The 23,898-nt window shown below is 42.4% G+C and overlaps 1 protein-coding gene across 1 annotated transcript in view; it reads left to right on the forward strand.

Moving 5' to 3' along the window:
• The window catches only part of LOC143932971 (cell adhesion molecule CEACAM1-like), a 154,149-nt gene that overhangs the window by 34,499 nt on the left and 95,752 nt on the right, over positions 1–23,898 (forward strand). The window contains exons 3-5 of the mRNA XM_077455896.1: positions 6,929–7,204; positions 9,921–10,214; positions 17,963–18,202. Coding sequence (XP_077312022.1) covers positions 6,929–7,204; positions 9,921–10,214; positions 17,963–18,202 — 810 coding nt within the window. The remainder of the gene's footprint in view (positions 1–6,928; positions 7,205–9,920; positions 10,215–17,962; positions 18,203–23,898) is intronic.

Raw genomic sequence — 23,898 nt, forward strand, 5'->3', positions numbered from 1 at the left:
CATACTGTCATCAGTGCAGTACAGAGTTCTCATATAACAGGTGTGGCGGTGATCAGGGACACTGACTAGTGACAGTACAAACATTTTTTTATTACATTTTTTTTTCTTTTTATATGATTTATTTTTTATACATTGTGACCAGAGCAATATAATGTTACCATCAGTGGCGGCCCGTCCATAGGGGGCGCCCGGGCGCCGCCCCCCCTGTGTGGTCACAAAAACAAAAAAAAAAAAAAATGTAAAAAAAAAAAAAAAAAAGTTTTAAAACTGCCCCTTTAAAAAAAAAAAAAAGTTCTTTAAGGAAGTGCTCGAGCGCCGGTCACAGTGCACGCCGGGAAACTCCACGCCAATGCAATCATGAGATTGCAGGCGTGGCGCTTCATTTGCGGGCGTTTAGCCCGCCTCAGGGCGCTTTCTGAAGCGCTGAGTAGCTTCCGCCCGGCGCTGTAGTATGTGTTACTACGGCCGGGCGGGCAGTTTGATTGACATCTGAGTTGACTCAGATGTCACTTCCTGTCTTCTCTCTCCCATTTCACCTGAGAGAGGAAACAGGAAGTAAGAGGAATAGAGCGGTGTGCAGGAGAGGAGCGGCTGCTGAGAACACCGGAGAGGAGCACACAGTCAGGTAAGTGGGCTTCGGGTGTGTGTGCGGGTCCTGAAGCATCCCATGGACAAAATATAGCATTAGACATGAGAGGGACTCTGATTTCACGTGCTATTAGCAGATAACCTACCTATGCTGAAATAGAGATCTAATGTAATAACATGCCAGAGGTGATAAATCACTGGAGCTTTTCTCCTCCCCCTGCTCTGCACTTCCAGGCTTCTCCTCTCTGAGTTCAGCTCATTCTTCCTGTATGTGTATACCACGAGGGCTCCCAGCACTGTGTCTTCCTAGAGTCATCCTTTACAGGTCAGTGTTCTCTCATCTCTGTCTGTGTCTCTCATCTCTGTCTGTGTCTCTCATCTCTGTCTGTCTCTCTCATCTCTGTCTGTCTCTCTCATCTCTGTCTGTCTCTCTCATCTCTGTCTGTCTCTCTCATCTCTGTCTGTCTCTCTCATCTCTGTCTGTCTCTCTCATCTCTGTCTGTCTCTCTCTATCTCTCAACCTACATATATATCTATCTATCTAACTGCATATATATCTACATATCTATTTACGTATCTATCTATCTGCATATCTATATATCTATCTACATATATATCTATATATCTATCTATGTATCTATCTACATATCTATCTATCTATCTACATATATATCTACCTATCTATCTACATATATACATATATAACTATATCTATCTATCTACATATATATCTCTACATATCTATCTATCTATATACTGTATATACATCTATCTATCTGCATATATATCTATCTATCGGCCCCATCACGGGCGAGTGGCGTGGGGGGTGGGTTGTTTGGGGTTTTATGTGCGCCCCCCTAAAAAAATGGAGCACCAGCCGCCACTGGTTACCATTGCAACATTGTACTACCCTGGGGAAGTGATGAGGATTTTTTTTTCATTATAATTGCTCGTTGCAGTGAATTTCATTGCTATAAGCAAGCATTTTACTGAATTAAACCAATTCATACAGTTATTTTTCTTGTGAATGTTGCCATGTGATTAGATGTGGCTAGATGGGCTGTGATTGGCCCTGTCTGTACCATGTGATCACTGTGATGAATCACTGATCAGTCATCAGGGACACAGCTAGTGATGGATTGTGCAAACACAGTGCAGCCCATTCCGAGAGGACGTCATATGTCATCCACCCAGAACAATGAAATTAACGCTCAGCCGTCAAATTTCTATAGTCTGGGAAGTGGTTAAAAATTGTGGATACAGTTTTCTACATTTACTTCCTTCTGTGGTATGTCTGCCACAATCTTCACACACAATTTTTTCATATAGACTTCAGTTCATTGATCTCTTCTGCAATTTTATTTTGTTCCCCTTCTGGCTTCAGCAATGTTCACCATCTGTTTGTGAGATTTAAAGTATACAAAACTCAACAAATAAAAAGGTTATACTTTGCAGCTTACCAGTCCTTAGATGTGGTGGTTACATTTGATTTTCATTTTTTCATGTTAAAGGAAAAGTATGGCAGATGAAAAAAACAAAACCTTCACACCTACCTCTATACTGAAGCATTCGTGCCAAGACTCAGCTGTCTCATGTTGGCTCTAAGACCAAAAACTGAGCGATCACATGATTGTTGATCCTTCAGTTCTCAGTCTACTCCAAGCAGAGAGTGGTGCATATCAGTCAATGCTCTTCTATGTTCTCCAGTGCTCACTGGCATATTGGGTTGGGAAGGCATGTGTGCAGTTAGCTCCAGTTCTTGGCTGCTCCCCAAAAGACAGAGCCAGTTGTCAGTCAAGCAGCAGAGATGATCCTGATAGTAATATTGGGATCCTTACAGAGCCTGGAGCTGCTCTGACCCATCAGCTGATAGTGTACATGTTCTCCAAGTACCTGAAATAGCTGTTAATCCTTATAGAAATCCCAAACAATGTAATCAGCTTTCCCAGCTATCATCTGTGAATTACCGTATTTATCGGCATATAACACGCACCCCAAGTTTAGGAGGCAATTTTAAAGAAAAAAACTTTTAAGAGGGAAGTTTAAGTAAAAAAAAAACTTACATTTAAATGCCCATCAATGCAGCCTTGTCAGTGTCATTTGCAGCCTTGTCAGTCATTTGCAGCCTTCCATTGCAGCCTTGCATGTCATTAGCAGCCTGACCCCTATGTAATGGAGATATGGAGAGGAGGAGGTGCTTGCAGTTTATATCAAAAGAGCAGCTTACAGTGGATGAGCATTCTCATCCTAGGACAGGAATTGTGTTACTGGCCGTTCATGTCAATCACAAAGAATGATGACCACTGGCCTGCTGAAACAAAAATGCCAGCATGGTCCGATCCCAACAACTGCTCATCTGTAGGTGACAGCTTTTGTAAACAAAGGGGCAAGGTCTCCTGGGTAACGTCATTGGCTAAATATGGACATGACCAGCTCTGATGAGCAGGGCAGTCTAAACCCTCTTGAATTTTATTGTATTGTAACTGCACTGTCTCGCTTTTATATTCTAAAGCGCTGCATAAACTGTTGGCGCTGTATAAATCCTGTATAATAATAATGACCATAGTTGATCAATAATGTAATTCCCAGGCTGCACGCTCAGAGAAGGACCTGGTGTGATTTCTGAGAAGGGCCCATATTTTTTTTTTTTGCTTAGAGATTCCATTTAAAATCCATGCCAGGCCTGAAGGGTATAACTGATGGCATAACTGATGGCAAGAGCCCCACAGAATTTTTTATTTTTAAACTATTTTTGGCCACTTCATTAAAATGGCTTGAGATTCCTGGCCAGTGAATGAATGGGGCTGGGTGACATCAATGGTCTCTAAGCATGCAGCAGGTGCAAGTTATTGTAAAGTCTCTCTTTTTTTAAAGTTAAAAATAGCAATCATGTTATACTTAACAGTCCTGTGCAGTGGATTTGCATAGAGCAGCCTGGATCATCCTCTTCTCAGGTCCCTCTTTGGCTTTCCTGGCCCTCCATCCTGATGAGTGCCCTCATAGCAAGCAGCTTGCTATGGGAGTTTCTTGCTATAGGGGTACCCGAGCTGAGCCACAGCTCCCTGTGTCCATTCAAACACAGAGCTGCCAACCGGCCCACCCTCTTTTTCTCTTCATTGGCTGACTGCCTTTGATTGACAGCATCGGGAGTGACCTGCTGCTTTCTCAGCCAATGAGGAGGAAGAGTATCAGACAGCCAAGACAATCCTACAGCATTGCTGGACCTAGATGGGACTCAGGTAAGTAATGGGGGACTAAGGGGGGCTGCTGCACATAGAAGGCTTTTTATCTTAATGCATAGAATGTATTAAGATAAAAAACTTTCTGCCTTTAAAGGATAAGTTTACCTTTGGGAACATGTTACATGTTCCCAATGCTGCGGCCACTGCCCGATATCCCTCATGGCAGCAGTACTGGGAGAATTTTTTATTTTTTTTTAAACAACATAGAGACTTAAACATGTGGCAAACCACAGGTAAACTAGTTCATCATCATTTTTAATTTACGACACTGTTTTAGTATTTGAATGATCCAAGGACTGAACTGTTTTATTGAGATACTACTGATTGGATACTATAGGGCTTGTCAATAGTAATGGCCAGTAATTGTTGATAATTTGTGTCACCTGTCTATGCTGTTTGGTACATGATGTGATTATTCTAACTGGTTGAGATGTAGATTTGTTTTTTCCTTATAAATTAGAGTATCTCTAACATGGGCTTTTGCTCTATGAGTATAACCTCTTTCTTGTAAACTAAAGCAGAAGCCATCAGCAAGTAATGCTATCTCACATGCATCCAGCTCTCATCCCAAGTCCCTGAATAATAGCATCCCCTACAGCCAGTATTTAAGACTGTTGCAGGGATGAGGACTTTCAAAATTAGGCTAATTCTATATTTCCGTTTACTAGTAAGAGGCTTAACATCATATCCACCTTCCTCTCTCATCCCCCATTGGCCTTTATTAATGGAATCCAATTGGCAATACATTTACTAAGTTAGCTGCTGTCATTTTCTATTCTATTTTATTTTACATTAATTCTTAGAAGAATCTTTGTCATTGTCAGTTAATAAACATGAATAGCTGATGATTCAGATGTTGAAACTTAATAAATAATGATATAGTAAACACGAATATATCGAGAGCAATATTATTATTGTCACATTATTATTATTATTTTGTTTTATTATTTCTTCCCTTCCAGAGAGTGACCATCTTAGTCTTGCAATGATCGGACTGCCCTGTGTCTTTGGTTTCTTTGTGCATTGTGGGCAACCATATGGATGCCCAGGGTGTCTGTATCCTATTGGCAGGGCGCTCGATTCACTGTGCAGCTTTGTGCATTCCGTTTTGCCTCTCCACGATCGTGGATTTTTCGATTTTTTATTTTTTTTTTACATTAGAGATTTCCTGTTTTCACTGCCAGAGGGAGTCCTTCCTTCTGTATTTCTGGCTGAGTCTTAGGACCGGCGGTGACGGACGGATTGACTGGGACGACCTGGCTTGAGAATGGGTGCCACGGTCTACATGTCCACTATCAGTCTTAGGACCAGATGGGGGGTATATAAGGCTGCTGGCTCCGGCAATTAGATGCTGCAGTAGCCTAGGGATATTGATACTCTGTCATTTAACACCAGGTAATTTTCGGACAGTTCTGTTTTTCTTGGGATAACTTTGTCTTCTTGCGCTGTTGGTATATAAGCTCTGGCTATTCTATTTAATATGTTGGACGCACTGTTTGCTCAGTTAAGCACTTATTTTGTGTTGCTGGATAATTGTAAAACAATTTTTTGCCTCTTTTCTCTACTGGTTGTTTTTGAGAGCTAATTGTCTTTTTCTTATTATACTTTTGATCTATGGCCGGTCTTGTAGACAAATACCTGGGGGTATAGACAGCGTTCTCAATCCCTTGGAACTAAGCTCACTGCAGAACTTTTTTTGTAAGTTGACTTTCAAATACACCTCTTTATTCCCCAGTTAGGAAATATATCAAGTGATATCAGAGGGGAAGCTATATTTTAATACATATATATTTTTAGCTGGTCTTATGAACCCTGTGGCCACCTGTCACGTATGGTCCCCTTGACCCAGGTAACCGTCTGAAAATTGTGGCAGTGTTTGAATTTATTGTAGGAGACATAGGTAAGAGTCATTGCCCTGATACTAGAGACACACATGCATGTAATATGTTGTTATGTATTTAAATGTAGCACTGTGTAATATATATGATATGCAAATCTAAACTAATTGACTATGATATATACATGGTTTTGTTTTTCTTGATAGAAGGCTTGTACTTCAAACTGGACAGCATCCCCTGAGGAAGCCTGACACATGGGCGAAACATGTTGGAAAGTCCATATTATAGTGCTGTCTTGATAACATTGTGTTATGTTGTACTTGCTAATTGTTATACTTTTTAACAATTTTTTATTTTGGTTTTCAAAATAAAAATAAAAACTTTTAAATATTATATTTAATATTTTTGCAATTCATTCTGCGCCTAAAAAATCCCCTATATCTCCCATGTTCATCTAAACAATACATAGACTTACAAGCATATGTGTATCACAGGGAAGAAGAGGAAAGCTTCACTGGTGTGCTTCTGAAAGCTATGATGACTCTGATTTGATGTGAGGGTGAAACTTTATTAACAAATACAAAACACTTCCTGTTGCATTTCTAAAATGAATAGACTTCAATTGTAGTTCACACGAATAGATGACTCCCTGATCAGTATAATAATTGCTTAGTAAAACTATAATTTTGTGACCAAAAGGAGCAATGGAAACAAATGAGAGAAGGAATTGCATGGAATTAACACTTTACAGGTCTGTTTTACAAGAACTTCAGCTTATATTGACAAAGCATTTGCAGAGCTTTCAGAAAGATTAGTTGAAGCTTTTAAAATACATTCAGCTCCAGTTTGTAAATGTTGAACATGTGTCCTAATGAGAGTGCTGATTGCCACTTTAAATAAGCTGCTAGCAGGCTTCAGAAGTTCTTGAAGCCTGACAGTCATCCCATTAGGATTTGTGCTCAAATCTGCAAACTAGAGTTGAATGGTACTTTTAAAAGCTTCAACAAAGCTCTCTGAAAGCTCTGCAAATGCTTTGCCAAAGCTTGCTGTTTTACACTGCTCTTATACAAACTGAAGCCCGTATGAAACAAGCCTTACAGATTAATAGGTTCACACATTTGTGAAGTGGGGTTTTAGATATATACTACATTCTCTCTATCGTGAACATGTCTTATATCAATAGTAATTATTAGTTATTAAAAAAAGTAAAAACAAATAGATATATATATGATGTAATGTGACTGCTCTATTATTTGACAGATCCGGTTTCTGACGTAAACGTAACCAGTAATGTATCAGGATTGGTCTGGCCAGGATTAGATTCAGTGTCTCTGATCTGTTCAGCTCAAGGTACAAATGTCACTTACTTATGGAGCCTACAGGGGGCACCACTGTCAAAGGACCCTCAATACCACCTCACAGAGAACAACAGAGTCCTCACAATCAATCCTGTCTCTCACAATGGAACCTTCACTTGTACAGCTGCAAACTCGATAAACAGCCAGACCAGCAATGGAGTGGTCTTCAGTCTGGCCTGTGAGTAAAAATATAACTTTTACATTTCTGGGTAATTTTTTCTTCTCTTTAATTATTGAATGGTATAATGAGAGATTGGATAAGGGATTCTCAGAACCCCTCTTTCCAGGTTTGGGATTCAAGGTAGGCAGAAAATACAGTATACCTGCAAAGTGTCCATCTCACATGAAATTAGCTTAATCTAGCAGCCTGGGATACATATGTGGCAACTGTTTGCTAAAAGGAAGCATGTATGCCCCAATGGAAAATGGGTTAAAGGATAAGTTCACCTTTTGCAAAAAAAATTAAAAATGCACATCTTTTTGCTTTCATTATGTTTTTACACTGCCTGGATCCTGCAGACTTTCAGTATACTGTCTGCCCATACCCCATATTGGCAGGCAGATACTGAATGGCAGGAAGAATCAATGTTCTGTGAGAGCTCTCACCAGCACCCTCACAGTTAATTGAGAATTACAAGCTGTTGGCCATGGAGGCCAACAGTAGGTGTACAGTAGTTCACTCATTTATAGAGTGAAGGAATGACATAGCCATGAGGGCAGAGCCCCATATGGCCACTTTCTTTTCAAATTGTGAGAGTGGGTGCCAGGAGAAGATCCCCAGCCCACTGTCACAGGGAGGGTGGAGATTGGCCGAGAGCTGCAGGAGCGGGAACATGTTATATGGTACACCCTAAAAACAGGTGGAACATGTTCCCCAAGGTGAACTGGTCTTTTAAACAAGTGGCAGCATTGGACTAACTAGAAGCTAATGCTCAAAATCCCTTTATAGGAAGCTCAGCACCATTTTACTTCTCTACTCACCATTTTACCTGAGATCTAATATTATGACGTTGGTTATTTATCACCAAACATATACAAAGTGTTGCGCTGTCAGAAATCAAAATACTGCACAGTCCAAATATATGATAATAATATAAACATAAAAGTCTGTTGTGAAAAAACAGTCCCACAGGGATGATATTGAAAATGGTGAGTAGTTTCATAGGTCAGAAATTTAAGAAAGATAAAATGACCTTCCCTCCACCATGGAGGCCAATCACCAACACTCAAATAAGATGTCCTCTTACCAAAACTGAAGTACCCCCTAAGACCAGGCAGGTCAAACATGCTTTGGGGACTCTCCCTCTCTATGACAATGTTTCAACCAGGATCCTAACAGCGGACAGGGCTTGTTCAATTAATTGTGCTACCCAGAAGTGAAGGTGGACGCCATATTACCTTGCTGGGAATGTTTTGATGGAGACATGAGCATGTTCTTTTACTTATGTGAGTAATACTAATTTTTAATAAAGGGTTCCATGTAAGGTTTTACACTATGTAGTGTTTTTATTAACATATACAACACATTTGGGAATTGGTGACATCCACTATGGATGACCTTCTGAGACGTCATCCTCGTGGCTGTAAGGATCCTGGCTGAAGCATTATCATAGGAGGGGGAGGAATCCCCAAAGCATGTTTGATCTGCTTGTCCTCAGGGAGTTTTAAGCTGTGGTAAGAGGACATCTTATTTGGGCATTGGTGATTGGCCTCTATGGTGAAGCGAAGGTGATTTGATCCATTTTCGATTTTTGACTGTTAAAACTACCCACCATTTTTAATATCATCCCTTTGGGACTATTTTTTCACATTGGACTTTTAGGTTAATGTTATTTTCATATATTTGAACTGTATTTTATTGATCACTTTTGACAGCCAACAATGTGTATATGTACAATAATTGGCCTGCCTGTCAAAAATAAAAGAAATCCAATTGAAGGGCATGATCCCTTGTAATGGCTTTAATTAGGTGGTCAGAGTTAGTAATTCCTAAACGAATTAACAAGTTACATTCATTGGCCTGTCCATCACAACTAAAATAAAATAAATCCAACAGAGGGGCAAGACCCCATTGTAATGGCTTTAATAGGTGGTTAGAGTTCAGAAATCAAGCCCAGGCCTTCAAATCACCCATTACTGTAGAATACCTGCAGCAGTTGGAGATCAGAAAAGTCCTGGAGTATTCCATTGGGAAGATAAGCATGGATCCTGTTCTTTTACAGGGTGTGCTTAATATACAAGTGCCCCTGTGCTGAAAAGACCACTTTGTGTAGGATCAATATAATGACACAGGTTTGATTTAACTGCAAACCAAAAGATGTTCCTCATTGAGCTCATGTTTGTTGTATCAAATTGGTACAGAAGTCAGAGTGAATCTGTCCAATTCTAAATGTAGCAGAAAACACCTGCTGTAATTCCCTAAGGTGGTGAGTGGTCAGTGCACTGGCTTGTAGTGCCGTCCTAGCACCCGAGCAAACATGTAGGTGAAAGAAAGCCTTCAGCTTGATCTTCTGCAATAGATTAGTTCATTAATAAAGGTGTTGAACAAAATAATACAGGGCTTACACATTTTGGCATGCAGCCTTAAATCATAGCTCAATTTTGTTTCATATGCAGACTTTTATTGTATAAGAGCATCTTTTCTAGAGATTTTAGCAAGTTGTTCTATGAAAATCTCTCATATGGCCCTCACCCTTGTCTATGATCATTTGTGAAGTTTACTATGAGAGGTTAGAGCAGTAACCTGCTGGGAAATTAGACATTATTTATGGTTATAGATAATAGAGCAGTTCTGTATTGTGTGCTTACAGAGATTAAATCTTGGTTCTTTGGACTGACTGTTTTTAGTTATTGAAATAGCAAAGAGATAAAATAATTTCTTGTTTTAATCACAGCTGAGGTCACTGCCGTGATAGTGACCAGTAATGTCTCGGGACTGGTCTGGGTTGAACAGGAATCTGTTTCTCTACATTGCTCAGCTTGGGGTTCAGCTGTCAACTTCTCCTGGAGCCTGAATGGAGAGATATTACCCAAAGATCCCCAATATCACATAACACAAAGCGATTCTCCACCACAGTCCAATCTTATCATCAGCCCTGTCTCTAAAAGTGATGCTGGACTTTTCACCTGTACTGCCTCAAATAAGCTTAACAAGGAGACAAGCAGTGGTCTGACCCTCAGTTTGGCTTGTAAGTAAAATCAATAATAATTATGATCATTGTAACCTATACAACATTATAATGGTAAATTGATAGATAGATCTATCATTCTGGGCAGATATCTGTTTTACCAATAACAGCTCCAGATGTCTACTTGGGAAAAAGAAACCTGTGGTGAAGTAAAAGTGGAGGCTGACTTTGTTTTCAAGCCATTGGATAAGCATGCCAACTAGACATGTGTGATTCGTTTCGTATGAATCCCAAATTCGTACAAATTTCCCAAAATTTGTACGTTCGGGAGGATCCGAAATACGAATTGCTGTGCGTCCGAATTCTGTAAGCAATACAAACTTTTGTTTACGATTTTCGGATTTCGGATCAGTTGTCATCGAATCGACGACGACTCAGTCATTATGCTTATTATGAGGGGCTCCCACCATCCCTGTGCTATGCTGACTTCCTCCTGGGGCTGTACCTCTGCTGTGCTCATTATGAGGGGCTCCCACCATCCCTGTGCTGTGCTGACTTCCTCCTGGGGCTGCTTATTATGAGGGGCTCCCACCATCCCTGTGCTGTGCTGACTTCCTCCTGGGGCTTTACCTCTGCTGTGCATATTATGAGGGGCTCCCACCATCCCTGTGCTGTGCTGACTTCCTCCTGGGGCTGCTTATTATGAGGGGCTCCCACCATCCCTGTGCTGTGCTGACTTCCTCCTGGGGCTGTACCTCTGCTGTGCATATTATGAGGGGCTCACACCATCCCTGTGCTGTGCTGACTTCCTCCTGGGGCTGCTTATTATGAGGGGCTCCCACCATCCCTGTGCTATGCTGACTTCCTCCTGGGGCTGCTTATTATGAGGGGCTCCCACCATCCCTGTGCTATGCTGACTTCCTCCTGGGGCTGTACCTCTGCTGTGCATATTATGAGGGGATCCCACCATCCCTGTGCTGACTTCCTCCTGGGGCTGCTTATTATGAGGGGCTCCCACCATCCCTGTGCTATGCTGACTTCCTCCTGGGGCTGCTTATTATGAGGGGCTCCCACCATCCCTGTGCTATGCTGACTTCCTCCTGGGGCTGCTTATTATGAGGGGCTTCCACCATCCCTTTGCTATGCTGACTTCCTCCTGGGGCTGTACCTCTGCTGTGGATATTATGAGGGGCTCCCACCATCCCTGTGCTGTGCTGACTTCCTCCTGGGGCTGTACCTCTGCTGTGCTCAGTATGAGGGGTTTCCACCATTCCTGTGTTGTACTGACATACTGAGCACAGCAGAGGTACAGCCCCAGGAGGAAGTCAACACAGCACAGGGATGGTGGGAGCCCCTCATAATAAGCAGCCCCATGAGGAAGTCAGCACAGCACAGGGATGGTGGGAGCCCCTCATAATAAGCAGCCCCAGGAGGAAGTCAGCACAGGGATGGTGGGAGCCCCTCATAATAAGCAGCCCCAGGAAGAAGTCAGCATAGCACAGGGATGGTGGGAGCCCCTCATAATAAGCAGCCCCAGGAGGAAGTCAGCACAGCACAGGGATGGTGGGAGCCCCTCATAGTATGCACAGCAGAGGTACAGCCCCAGAAGGAAGTCAGCACAGCACAGGGATGGTGGGAGCCCCTCATAATAAGCAGCCCCAGGAGGAAGTCAGCATAGCACAGGGATGGTGGGAGCCTCTCATAATAAGCAGCCCCAGGAGGAGCAGGCGCAAACTGGACCAGCGGTGCATGGCAGACAATCCGCTTCTTTCTTTCTCATCTAATGAAACTTCGTATTTCGGATAGGAAATTCTTCAACGGAATTTCGTATTTCGGATAAAAACCAAACTTCCATCAGCATCGACTGTCATATTGAGGTATTTTTTTCGCCTTTAAATTCATCGTAAAGAACGTTCGTACACGTTAACGAACCTAACGACAATTCGTATTTCGTACGAAACAGAACGGAATTTCGGACACGAAATACGAAGTACAAATTAATTTTAATACGAATCGAAACGGACCAGAACAAAACAAATTTATTGACGGCGCCCATGTCTAATGCCAACCAGGAAACTAACATTTTCAGAGGGAAAGGTCAGCAAACAGAAAAAAAGATAAAAGCACCTCAAATAGAATCTGCATATCAAGATTGGAACACTTTCAAAGAGAGTGCTCACAGTCAGAAACCGAATATGTGTAATCACTGTGAACAGGCTTGTAAATCAGTTCCTGAGATCCACCGCTATACAAGTCTGGTATCAAAAAATTGTCTATGAAACTCATTCCCAATGTATAGGATAATTAGCCTCTAAGCGGATACAAAGTAACAAACTTACTGTATATGGAAAGGATCCACTGGGCAGCATATATAATAGTATATTGCCCATCACAGCAACAGCACTTGCATAAGAGTGGATGTAGAGTTGGATAAATGTAGAAAGTCAATTCCACAGAAATATAAAATTAAAGAAACTCCAACTTTAATAAAATGAAATAAAAAACAAAACAAAAAAAAAACTTAGGTTTCAGAGCAGCTCCTGGAGAGCTGTAAGGGTTGCCCTGAAATGTGTGGAATGAATCTCTATAAATCCCTCAGTTTCAGAGGAACTGTTCTACAAGCCTGTTACATTAATTACCTGCGTGTGTGTGTGTGTGTACACTGTATGACATTTCTTACATTAAAGTGATTCTAAAAGCAAACTTTTTTTCTTGTAATAAAAGAGATGTTAAGCGACCGCTTTGTGCAATATCAGTGCACAAGCCAGGTAAGTATATCTCCTCACTCTCATCTCCTTTGTATGAGTGTGTGGGTAGGTGTAGGATGATGTGCGGCCAGAAAACACACAAAGTCCAAGTGCAGTAACAATAAATTATTGCAACAGCAGTCCGGTAATACACAACAGACCCAGTGGGTAGGCAACCCAACTGGGAACACTCACAAGTTGTAACAATGATGAGACAGTAGTAGACCTGTTGAAAAAATGTGTTTAGTTTCGCTTGGTTTCATTATTTAACTAATTTTGTTTAATTCTGAAAACAAAAAATGAAAATGAATTTAAGGAATCTAACTAGTTTTGTTTAATTTATTGTTGTTCAAATTTCTGAATTTGACCGCATTCTAAAACTTTTCAACCAAACCTGTGTGTGACAGATGTTTATGGGACACTAATAGTATGCCTGACCTAGAGAGAACATTTTTAGAAAGGAAGAATAACCATATTTTTTTTTTATCAGCAGGAATATAATGTTACTAATTCCAAGCAATTTGAATTTGAAAACAGAAATAATAATCCAATATTTGAGTTGTACTCATTTCTATTTTGTCAGCTCAGGTAGCCCTTGTACAATGCAGATATATGTTTAATTTAAACACCTGAATACTGGACAATTCTTTTCTGATTGGGCCATTTTCAGCGTTCACATAGGATGTTGCTGGGACGCTAGAATTAGAGAGGTTTTGTGCAATGGTACACTGTGACATGTGTTATGGTGTGCACTGGTACACGGAGACAGATGTTGATGGGACAGTGGTTGCACAGATGTTTTTGTACAGTATTATTGATTTGTTTTTCTATTCTATTATTTTCTCTTCTAATGGGACGGCACAGTGGTGTAGTGAGTAACACTCTCACCTAGCAGTAAAAGGGGTCACTGGTTTGTATCCCAACCATGATGCTACCTGCCTGGTGTTTGCATGTTCTCCCTGTACCTGTGTGGGTTTTCTCCGGGTACTCCGGTTTCCTCCCACACTCCAAAAACTTGCTGGTAGGTTAATTGGCTTCTGTCCACAAATTGGCCCTCGAATATGAATGTGAGTTGGGGACCTTGGATTGTGGGCTCCTTGAGGGTAGGGACCAATGTGAGTGTGCGATGTATGTGTGGAGCGCTGCCTAAAATTAACAGCGCTATATGGGTACCTTAAATAAATAATATAATAGATGAGCATCTTAATGAGATACAATGTACAGGGATGGGGACAATTGTAGACACACACCCACACTCACTCAGGTTGAACTGGATGGATTGGTGTCTTTATTCAACCTTACTAACTATGTAAATTATGCTTTTTATTTTCTATTCTAACCTATTCTTTTCTATTCTATTCCAGTTCAAATTTCTATTTGTAATTTGAATTTCAGAAGAGGGTTATATTATTTTCTATTCTATTCTGTTCTTTTATTTTCTGTTTTATTCTATTCTCTTCTATTCCTTTATTTTCTATTCTATTCCTTTATTTTCTGTTTTATTTTATTGTGTTCGGAAATTTAAAACTGAATCAAATTCGAAAATGGTTCAAATTTAATTTGAAAATGTTTTGAATTTAATTCAAATTTTGTCAGAAATGTTTAGTTATTTTGGATTAATTTAAATTGGTTACTATTGAAACATTAGTTTCAAAAACATTTGTCTGAATTTTGGTTAAGAACAAAACAAACCACATAGGTCTAGACAGTGGATTGAAGAGTCAGAAGTGCCAACAGTGTCTGTCTCAGAGTGGATTGCAGCCTGGCTGGTCTACACCCAAATGGGAAGGCTTCAAGGAAGGATGGCATGTCCCTGCACTTTCTCTCCAGTGCCTTAACCTGACAGGGCTGGTGCAAGGATTTTTGACACCCTAGGCGAAACCTCATTTTGCCGCCCCCTTGGCTCCACCCCTGACCCCACCCCCTTTGCCCTGCCCATGTATACCCCACCTTTTTAATGAAGCGCCCATCAATGCAGCCTACCAATGAATGTTTGCTTGCATTCATTCAGGAGTTGGGACACAGACACAGTCCTCTGCCAACGCTGCGCCTCTGACACTTTGTGCAAACGGAGCAGTGGCGGCCTGGTGATGCTGAGGCTAAGTTGCTTGCTGCAGAGAGAAAAGAGTAGAACACCAGTGACCAGGTGCCCCTAGGCAACAGTGCGCCCTAGGGGGCTGTTTAGTTTGCCTAGTGGTAGCACCGGCCCTGTTCCCGCTACATAACTATAAATCTCCATGGTTGAGCACTCAACTGCTACCCTCTTCAGCTGCAGAGGCAGCAGCCGGTAGTCAATATTTTGTTTATTTAAGCCCCCATACACATGATCAGAGCAAAAAATATTGCTTTTGAATCGATCGTATGATAATCTGATTGTACACAGCGTTCCAGAGCCAATCATGATAGTTCATCTGATATATACGATCGGACATGCTTGAAAAATTTCTTCGTACGATACCAGATTGTATGATTTTTGCACTTTTCCCACACCACATGAAAATACAGAAATTTATGGGATCCATTGATTTTTTTTTTTTTTTAATGGCATCCCCACACATGCAGCAAACACACCCACCAAAACAGACCGCACTGCAATATAATGCAGATTGGTGTGAAGCGATTTCAAAATCACATTTGCACCTTTATTGCGCGTTTCACGCAAACACGGCTGCCCATTGATATTAATAGGCTTCCTTAAGTGCTGATTCACACTAGTGCGATGCAAGAACCCTGTGAATCAACTGCGGGTTCCCGCATCACACTCGACACGCACAGCAGTTCACACTGCCATATGCCAACTGCTGGGGAGTGTCATTATATGTTAACGACACCCCCATTTCAGCTCGTGTATCGCACTGCGAACTGACAGTTCGGACATGAATCGGATCGCATATGTGTGAACACACATGCGATCCGATTCTGGTCCGAACAGAAAAAAGGGTCCTGTGCGTGTTTGGACCAAATGCGGTGCGATATCAGCCATTCTATCTGTATGGCTGACATCGCACCCACACAGACATCGCATGTAATATGAACAGCAGTGCGCTGCAAATTACATGTGATGTCTGGCATCGCACAAGTGTGAACCGGCACTAAAACACGATACGGGGGGAGCAAGTCCTCAATAAAGTGAAAAGGGAATGTGACCCCCATCACTACACATGGGGTGACCCCATTATTACATATCAGTACACATGGAGTGACCCTACATTTATACATAGCGGTGACCCCCACATTAATATACAGGGGTAACCCTCGTCACTACACAATAGTTGACCCCCATTATTACACATGGGTGACCCCACATTATTACACGGGGGTGACCCCTTAATTACTGCACAGAGTTGCCCCCATTATTACAGATAACCCCACATTAATACACAGGGTAGTAATACTCCATCACTACACAGGAGGAACCCCATTATTACATATTACCACACAGGGTGACCCCCCCCCCCCATTATTACACATTGGTGACCAAAAGTAGAGAAAGTTGCATAGAAGTGATAGTGGGAGGACTGAACCATATACAGGTGGGGGGGGGTGTCCTGGCACACACTTACCCCATGGTGATGGGTAGTCAGTTAGCTGCGGATGACAACCAGCGAGAGGACTCTGTGTCTCTCTGGCTCTCAGGAGATCACACATGCGGCTCTTATCAGTGGATTCCCACAGAGCTCCAGCCGGCACCAGACTGAATAGGATCCCGGGAAGGAGAGGTGAAGTGTGCTCAGTCCCCCACAGTCCCCCGCCCTCCCCCTCCTCCTAAAGTGATCAGTGTTAGTGGGATATCTGTTCTCCGCTCTGATTTACTGTGGATGAAGTGAGAACACCAGCAAAGAGCATCCCCGGCATCCCTTTAGATGGTCACAGGCAGCACCAGAGTTCTCCACCCGCAGCCACTGCGCCTCTGAGACTGTACGGAGGGCCTCGGGAGCGGCTACCTGCTGTGTTGAGACGGACATAGTTGCTGGCTGCAGACAGAGGGAAGAGGGTCATCAGTGGCGGGGCGCCCTAGGCGGAAGTGCGCCCTAGGCGGCTGCCTAGTCCGCCTAGTGGTAGCACCGGCCCTGTAACCTGATGCTAATCACTGGGTGATTTGTCTCTACTCTAGCCATTTTCAAAATCTGCACCAAACCTGGGAGCCAGGTTCTTAAATAAACTCTGCCTGACTAAACATTGCTGCCAAAGTCACAAGTCACAAATAGTTGCCCTGCCTCCTTGTGACTGAGGAAACAACCTCCATCACCATCTGCATTGCAGCTGCAGACGAGCACCTTCTGCCATGGAGAAAATAGACTGCAGCCACTTAAAAGTGGCCATCAGCAAGCTAGCTGCTAAGGGGACACTCATGGTCACAAACTACCGAGTTAGGCTGTGTGCCTGTGGGAATCCATTAAGTTTTGCATTTAGAACCACTTTAAATGAATCGTAAATACACAAATTTATATGTATGTCTTCAAATATAAAATTAAAACCAATTAAAAAAAATATAAACAATTTATACATTTTTAGTAGGAGGCCATGGTAGTTTCCATATTTCTGTTCTTGGAGAACTCAAAGACTAAAGCGGTGCATTGGCAGCAAGAAACTTCAACGATGGATAGTTTGGCTCAGTTTTGTAAAGATTTCCAATAAGTTTGAGAACCCCCCCCCCCGCTAATGAATTTCTTACATTGAAATTACTCTTGAATTCCTCTTTGGTCTGCTTCCTCCTGTATGAGAACCCTGGTGAGCTGTCTACATATTCTGAAGCATGAGTAGGAGGTTGAACTGCAGCTCTGTGAAAAGAAGCTACAGTTGCATCCAGAAGCCCACTGAGAAGTCTGGTAAATCTGTCAGAAAGTTATTTTATGGATCTTCAATTATGGTAAAGCATAGATGGGCTGATTTTACCACACGTGTTTCCTGAATAGTACATGCTGCTCCAAATCTGACATGAATAAATAAAAATCGAATTTTTGGCCATATCATAAAGCTGTAATAAAGAGTTTTCCCTACATAGTAAGTAATGGTTTATGGTGCTTAGTAATTAGTTATTTTATATTGTCTTTCTTGCAGGTCCTCCAGAAGGACATATGGCTTGTTTGCAAGGTTCTAGTAGTCAGTATATCCAACTCAGTTGCTCATGGCAAGGAGGACAACCAGCTGCTAATGTCACAATGGTATTCAATGGTCTATCAGAAACTGGAACTAACCAAGTGACAAGGAATGTGCCTGAAAATACTAGTCTTGAAGGATTAACCATGATGTGCTATGGAAATTATTTTGGAAGACCATCAAATTGTGAACATAAACTTGGTGGGTTCACTACTATACAGATAATACTGAGGCCTCTTTCACGCAGGCGCCTTCCGCTAAACAGAATCCGCTTGCTCAGACTGCTGGTTGGAAGCTAAACAGTGGGGACCTTGAGTGGAGAGCTTGAGCAAGTTTTGCTTTTGACTGCTGGTGATTGCCGAGTTGCCTTTTTGGGCTCTTTTTGGGGCTTTTCCCTGTAGCTTTTTAAAACCTTTTCTGTCACTTTTTAAACAGCTTTTTTTTTCTTTGCTTCATTCAGCCTACTAATAAAGGGGAATAGTTAATTGATCACAGGTGCTTGAGGCCTATATAACTTTCTGTAGAACTCATTGTGAGCCTGCTCATCTTTGAGCTTGCTGGAACTTAGTCCAGTTCCACTTGGTCTAAGCCCATGTACACACGGTCAGAGATTTCCACAACCAAATCCGTCGGATTTTGCCCGTCGGATTTTGTCCGTCAGATCTTGTCCGAAACTGTTGCATACACACGGTCGGGCCAAGTTGTCTGATTTTGCAGGTGGCCAAGAACGCGGTGACGTAAGCCGTGTACGGCGGGACTAGAAAAAGGAAGTTCAGCTCCACGTCCAGCACCCTTTGGGCTCCTTCTGCTGATCTCGTGTGTATCACGTGTTAGTAGAAGTTTGGTGAGAGACGATTCGCGCTTTTCAGATTTGTGATTCAGATCGCTACAGCTCTTCAGTTTCTGCTTGTCGGTGCGTATCTGATAATCAGTGCTTGCAGTCAGTAAGTATTTGTTGATCATTGTGGACTATATCTTGGTATAGTACGCTTTGAAAGACAATTCTTATTGCCTGCTTGCTTCTGCTATTCAGGTCGTTCTTTCAGGCTTTGCTGTTTATCTGTGCTTTCTGGTGTCCGCTCTGACCAGCCGACCGTTTTCTAACCATGTTTCCTCTATGTACTCATCGTAGAGTTTCTGCTGTGCAGGGGCTTCGTGTTGGGGTTGCTACTTTGACACAAGCCCGGTCCATGAACAGGGAGGGGAGGCGTTTGTGGACCAAGAATTGGTTGCGCCAGCGTGACCAGTTCTCGCACATGCCTTTGCTTCGTGAGATCCAGGAGAATAATCCTGATGATTTTAGGAATTATCTCCGGATGACGGACCCCGTTTTTCACCGTCTGCTGGCTTTGCTGACCCCTTATATCACCAGGCAGGATACCTGCATGCGGCAAGCCATCACTCCGGAGCAGAGGCTCATCGCCACATTGCGCTACTTGGCGACAAGGAGAAGCCTTCACGACCTCAAGTTCTCTACAGGCATCTCCCCCCAGGCTCTCGGGATCATTATTCCAGAGACCTGTTCTACCATCATTCAGGTCCTGCAGAAGGACTATATGAAGGTAAGTTTTATCCTTTAACATCACATTCTATGTATTTCATGATTACTAATGTCTTGCATTTCTTTCCTCATTCCCTACTTACCATCATTGCAATATGCTCCAATTTATATGCTGTGCCCCTTTGTCCTCATGCATATTTGCCTATAGTCTAGTCACTTAACAATGTCTTTTGTCAGCTCCATAGTATTGCTTTACCCTAAAATGTCTACAAATGTGATGTGTGTGTGCTTCAATTCATGCAGAGTTTTTTTTTTCTTTTTTGGGGGGGGGGGGTTGTGCCAAACTCATTAGGAACCCCCCTCCCCCCAACTGCTAGGCCAGCTGATAGCAATCCTCTATCTGATGACTTTACCAAACCCAATATACACTATACCTACCTTTTTGATGCTCACATTTATGGATGAATTCACCTAAGCATGTAGTGTAAGGGCCTGCCTCAATACTTTAACTTTTTTTTTTTTTTTTTTTGGCTTTTAACCTATTAATTATCTGGATATGTAATAGCAGAATGTCAAAAAGTGCTTACATTTTGAATTTTTTTTGTTATTCTGACACTTCTTACCTGTCCGGTGGGCTGGATAGTGTAAGTAAGGAGGGGCTTCCCAAAGTATCACACATTATTTAGCCATTCAGCTCTCAATCAAGTGGAGAGGGTTACCTGTCCTAAACATCACCCCCTCATTTTTTAGCAAGGACCCATCAAATGGGGGGGGGGGGGGGTGATGACTCTCATAAGGGGACATTAGACTTTAGGCTTTAAATACTCAGTTCACAAAATGTTTAACGAATTTTGTCCCAAAATGTTTGTGGCTAATCTGCTTGGAATGTTGATTGGTGAAACTAATAATTTTTGTTCTTGTTTCAATCCACAGTGTCCTTCAACGCCACAGGAATGGCAGACTGTGGCCTCCCACTTTGCCAGTCGTTGGGACTTTCCCAATTGTGGAGGAGCAATAGATGGGAAGCATGTCCGCATCGTCCCACCACCCAACTCGGGGTCATACTATTTTAACTATAAGGGGTTTCATAGTATCGTGATGTTGGCGGTGGTGTCTGCGACATATGAGTTTTTGTATGTGGACGTGGGCCAAAATGGACGGATGTCGGATGGTGGAGTGTTCTCACGGACGGAGTTCTACTGGTGTCTCCAGAGTGGCAGTCTGGGCTCTGGGCTTGCCACCCCCAGAGGAGAATCAGGAAGGACTCCCATTCTTCTTTGTCGCGGATGAGGCGTTTGCCCTGGGGAACCATCTGATGCGGCCTTTCCCCCAGAGGACCCTCACCCCAGACCATAGGATTTTTCATTTCCACCTGTCCAGAGCCCGAAGAGTGGTGGAGAACACTTTTGGTATACTGGCCAGCCGATTCCGCCTTTTTCTTACGCCTATTCACATGGCGGAATACAAACTCAATCATATAGTGCTGGCGTGCTGTGTTCTGCACAATTTTTTGAAAAAAGTTTCTGCTAACTATGCGGTCTCAGTTGGCCAACAAGAAGCAGACTTGATGGACAATGCAGATAACCTCACGGGCCTTCAACATGCTCATCCTGGCTTGCCCCCCCAAAGCGCCCGTGAGGTTAGAACACAATACATGGACTACTTTGTGGGTAGGGGGGCCATTGATATGCCCGACAATGTCTGAGCAGCATTTTCAAATTAAATTTTTATATGAAACTCCTTCATTTACTGCTTGGCTTGGTTTTATGTGTCTGCTAGGTATAATTATGTTGTGCCTTTTTCACAAACAGTGCAAACCCAAGTTTTGTGCGAGATGAGGGGACAGTCTCTTCTTCAGATAATGTTATTATGTTGTGGGTCTGCTACACACACACACCTTCTTTTTTGTTAACTAATGTATGTAGTGCATTCGTGACCCAAATCGTGCTCATTTTCAGAACCATGGCAGGAAAATGGCATGATTGACCAAATTTACACATCACGTGGGTGTTTTTTTTAGTAAAGGCACATCCACTATGCACTACAAGTGCACTGAAAAAGTACGCCTGCAACTGCCCTGGGAGTGCAAAGTGGAGTTGCCTTTAGTAAATCACACTCCTTCTCAGCACAAACTTAAATTGTACTCCAAATACATTTTTGGTGCCATGAACAAAAAAGCCACACATTGTTGCTAATTGAACTGTTTAATCCAACCACATTCACATGTGCGTTTGAAAAAGGTTTGTAAAACCAACCTAGAATTTTTTATTTTTTTTTTATTATTTAAAAAAAAATTGTTTTATTGTTTTGGTGTAAACAGGCATATATCTAACTGTAAAATACAGAACACAGGAACATACAAAGTTCCACTTTGAAAAGTGAAGACAATATCAGACATGAGTATGTACAAATTGGCTTGATCTTGCCTTCATCACATGGGGTGTCACCCCAGAAAAATCCAAATTTGGAAGATGCACACAGTGTGTCAACATGTGCTAGCTCCCATCATGGGGGATCAATGTACATGCTTTGGGGCTGCAACCCCTTCATCTCAGACACTTTACACAAAACACATACATTGATCCCCCATGATGGGAGATAATGCATGTTTACACACTCTGTGCATCTTCCAAATGTCGAATTTGGAGAACTACAACATTTTGGTCTTAAAAATCCAAAAATAAGACCCTATCTAGTTTTCGGTGTTTCTCACTCTCTCCAAAACATCAATGATGTTTTTCCAATTTAAATTAACATCATTGATGTTTTGCAGGATATGTTCCCAATACCCATTGCACCCCATTATCTCCCTGATCTGGGCACTTTCACTGGTAAAACGGAAATCGTCTTCCACATCACCTATAAAACAAAAGAAAACAACATGTAATTTAAATATGGTGACATACATTGATGAGCTTACCGGAAGCTTTCTCTCCGACACTCACCTGTTGTGGTGACAATTTGCACATCCTGCACCATCTCTCCTTCCTCCTCCTCTTCCTCCTGCTCCTCTGTTTGTTCTTTTGGAAGTTGTCCTTCTTTGTGAGGGGTGGGGTCCCTGGTGTCCTCATACTTGCCGAGTCTTCTCTCCCCTATGAGATTTGTAAAAATTTAATAATTATCACACAGAGGGCATAATTAACAATATGAAACATTGTTTGGAAGTGTTGTTCAATTGTTTATTTTGGCCGAGCTTCAAGGTCAGAACATTATTGGGGACACTGTGTTCAGCTAGAATACTTATCTGCATACCGATGTTTCCTACGAACGAATGAAACCATGAACTTGAAAGTGGCCATTTTAAAATGCACAACATGAACTCAAAGCACATGGAGCAGTATGCAAGCAATAATAATCATATGAACACACAACTACTTACTTTTGTCCAGAACACGCTTGATCCTTGCGTACTGCTCGTGCTCCCTCAGGTTCAGGTCTGACCAGCATTTTCTCAGTTGATCCATGGAACGGTGTACCCCAAAATTAGGCAGAAGACACTTCACAACTTTATTCATGATCTTGGCCTTTCTGATATTTGGGTTTGGGTAAGGTCCATATTTCCCATCATAGTCGGTCCTGTTCAATATGTTGACCATCTCCAACATCTCTCCAAAAGACATATTTGCGGCCTTAAATCTTGTCTTCCTGGATCGGGACGTTTCAAGCTCCGGCCTTTCCTCACCCTCCTCCTCATTTAGTGTAATTATTATTGCGCACCTGTGTGCTCTGCCCACTGCGCCGGAAGCGAAGGGGCGGGGAATAGTCTGGAAAGAACGTCAGGGGCGGGCGGAGTTGCACGCATGCGCACTGTATATAAAACGTAACACGCGTGTGTCGTCCGTACGATCTGTGAACCTGGGACTTCCACTCAGGAAGAACTGGAGGAGCCCAGCTTGAGCCAGGTATAGTATTGTTGTACATATTTGTGGAGTCAAAATGAATGATGTTAACTTGATTTTTGCTCACTAATTGCTGATTTTAGAAAGTGTTTCACATATCAATAGATAGTAGTGGCCAAAACCTTTGCGACAAGAAAGAAAAATGCTGGGCTCAGAATGATAGTCTTTTCTATTAGTTAACAATTTGCAACAGTGTTGATGTAAAAATTGTGTGTGTTTGATGAACCAAAAACTCAAACGATGTCCCTTTTTCATACACAGGAAGAACTCAGCCAGGACCAGGAGGGTGTGGAATGCAGCAGCCAGGAGGTGGCTGTGGAAAGTGGCAGCCAGGAGGAGGCGGGGGTAAGCGGCAGCCAGGCGGTGGGCAGCCAGGCGGTGGGCAGCCAAAGGAGCCTCACCGAATGCCAGGTCCCTCCCCTCCGCCTACCACGCAAAAGGGCGAGAAAGGGGGGGAATGTGGAGGAGTTGGCCCTGAGGCTGATTGGTGAGGCTTC

This window comes from Lithobates pipiens, unplaced genomic scaffold (assembly GCF_037356315.1).
Source record: "Lithobates pipiens isolate NorthernLeopardFrog02 unplaced genomic scaffold, aLitPip1_a1.2 Scaffold_27, whole genome shotgun sequence".
NCBI classification, from domain to species: Eukaryota; Metazoa; Chordata; class Amphibia; order Anura; family Ranidae; genus Lithobates; species Lithobates pipiens.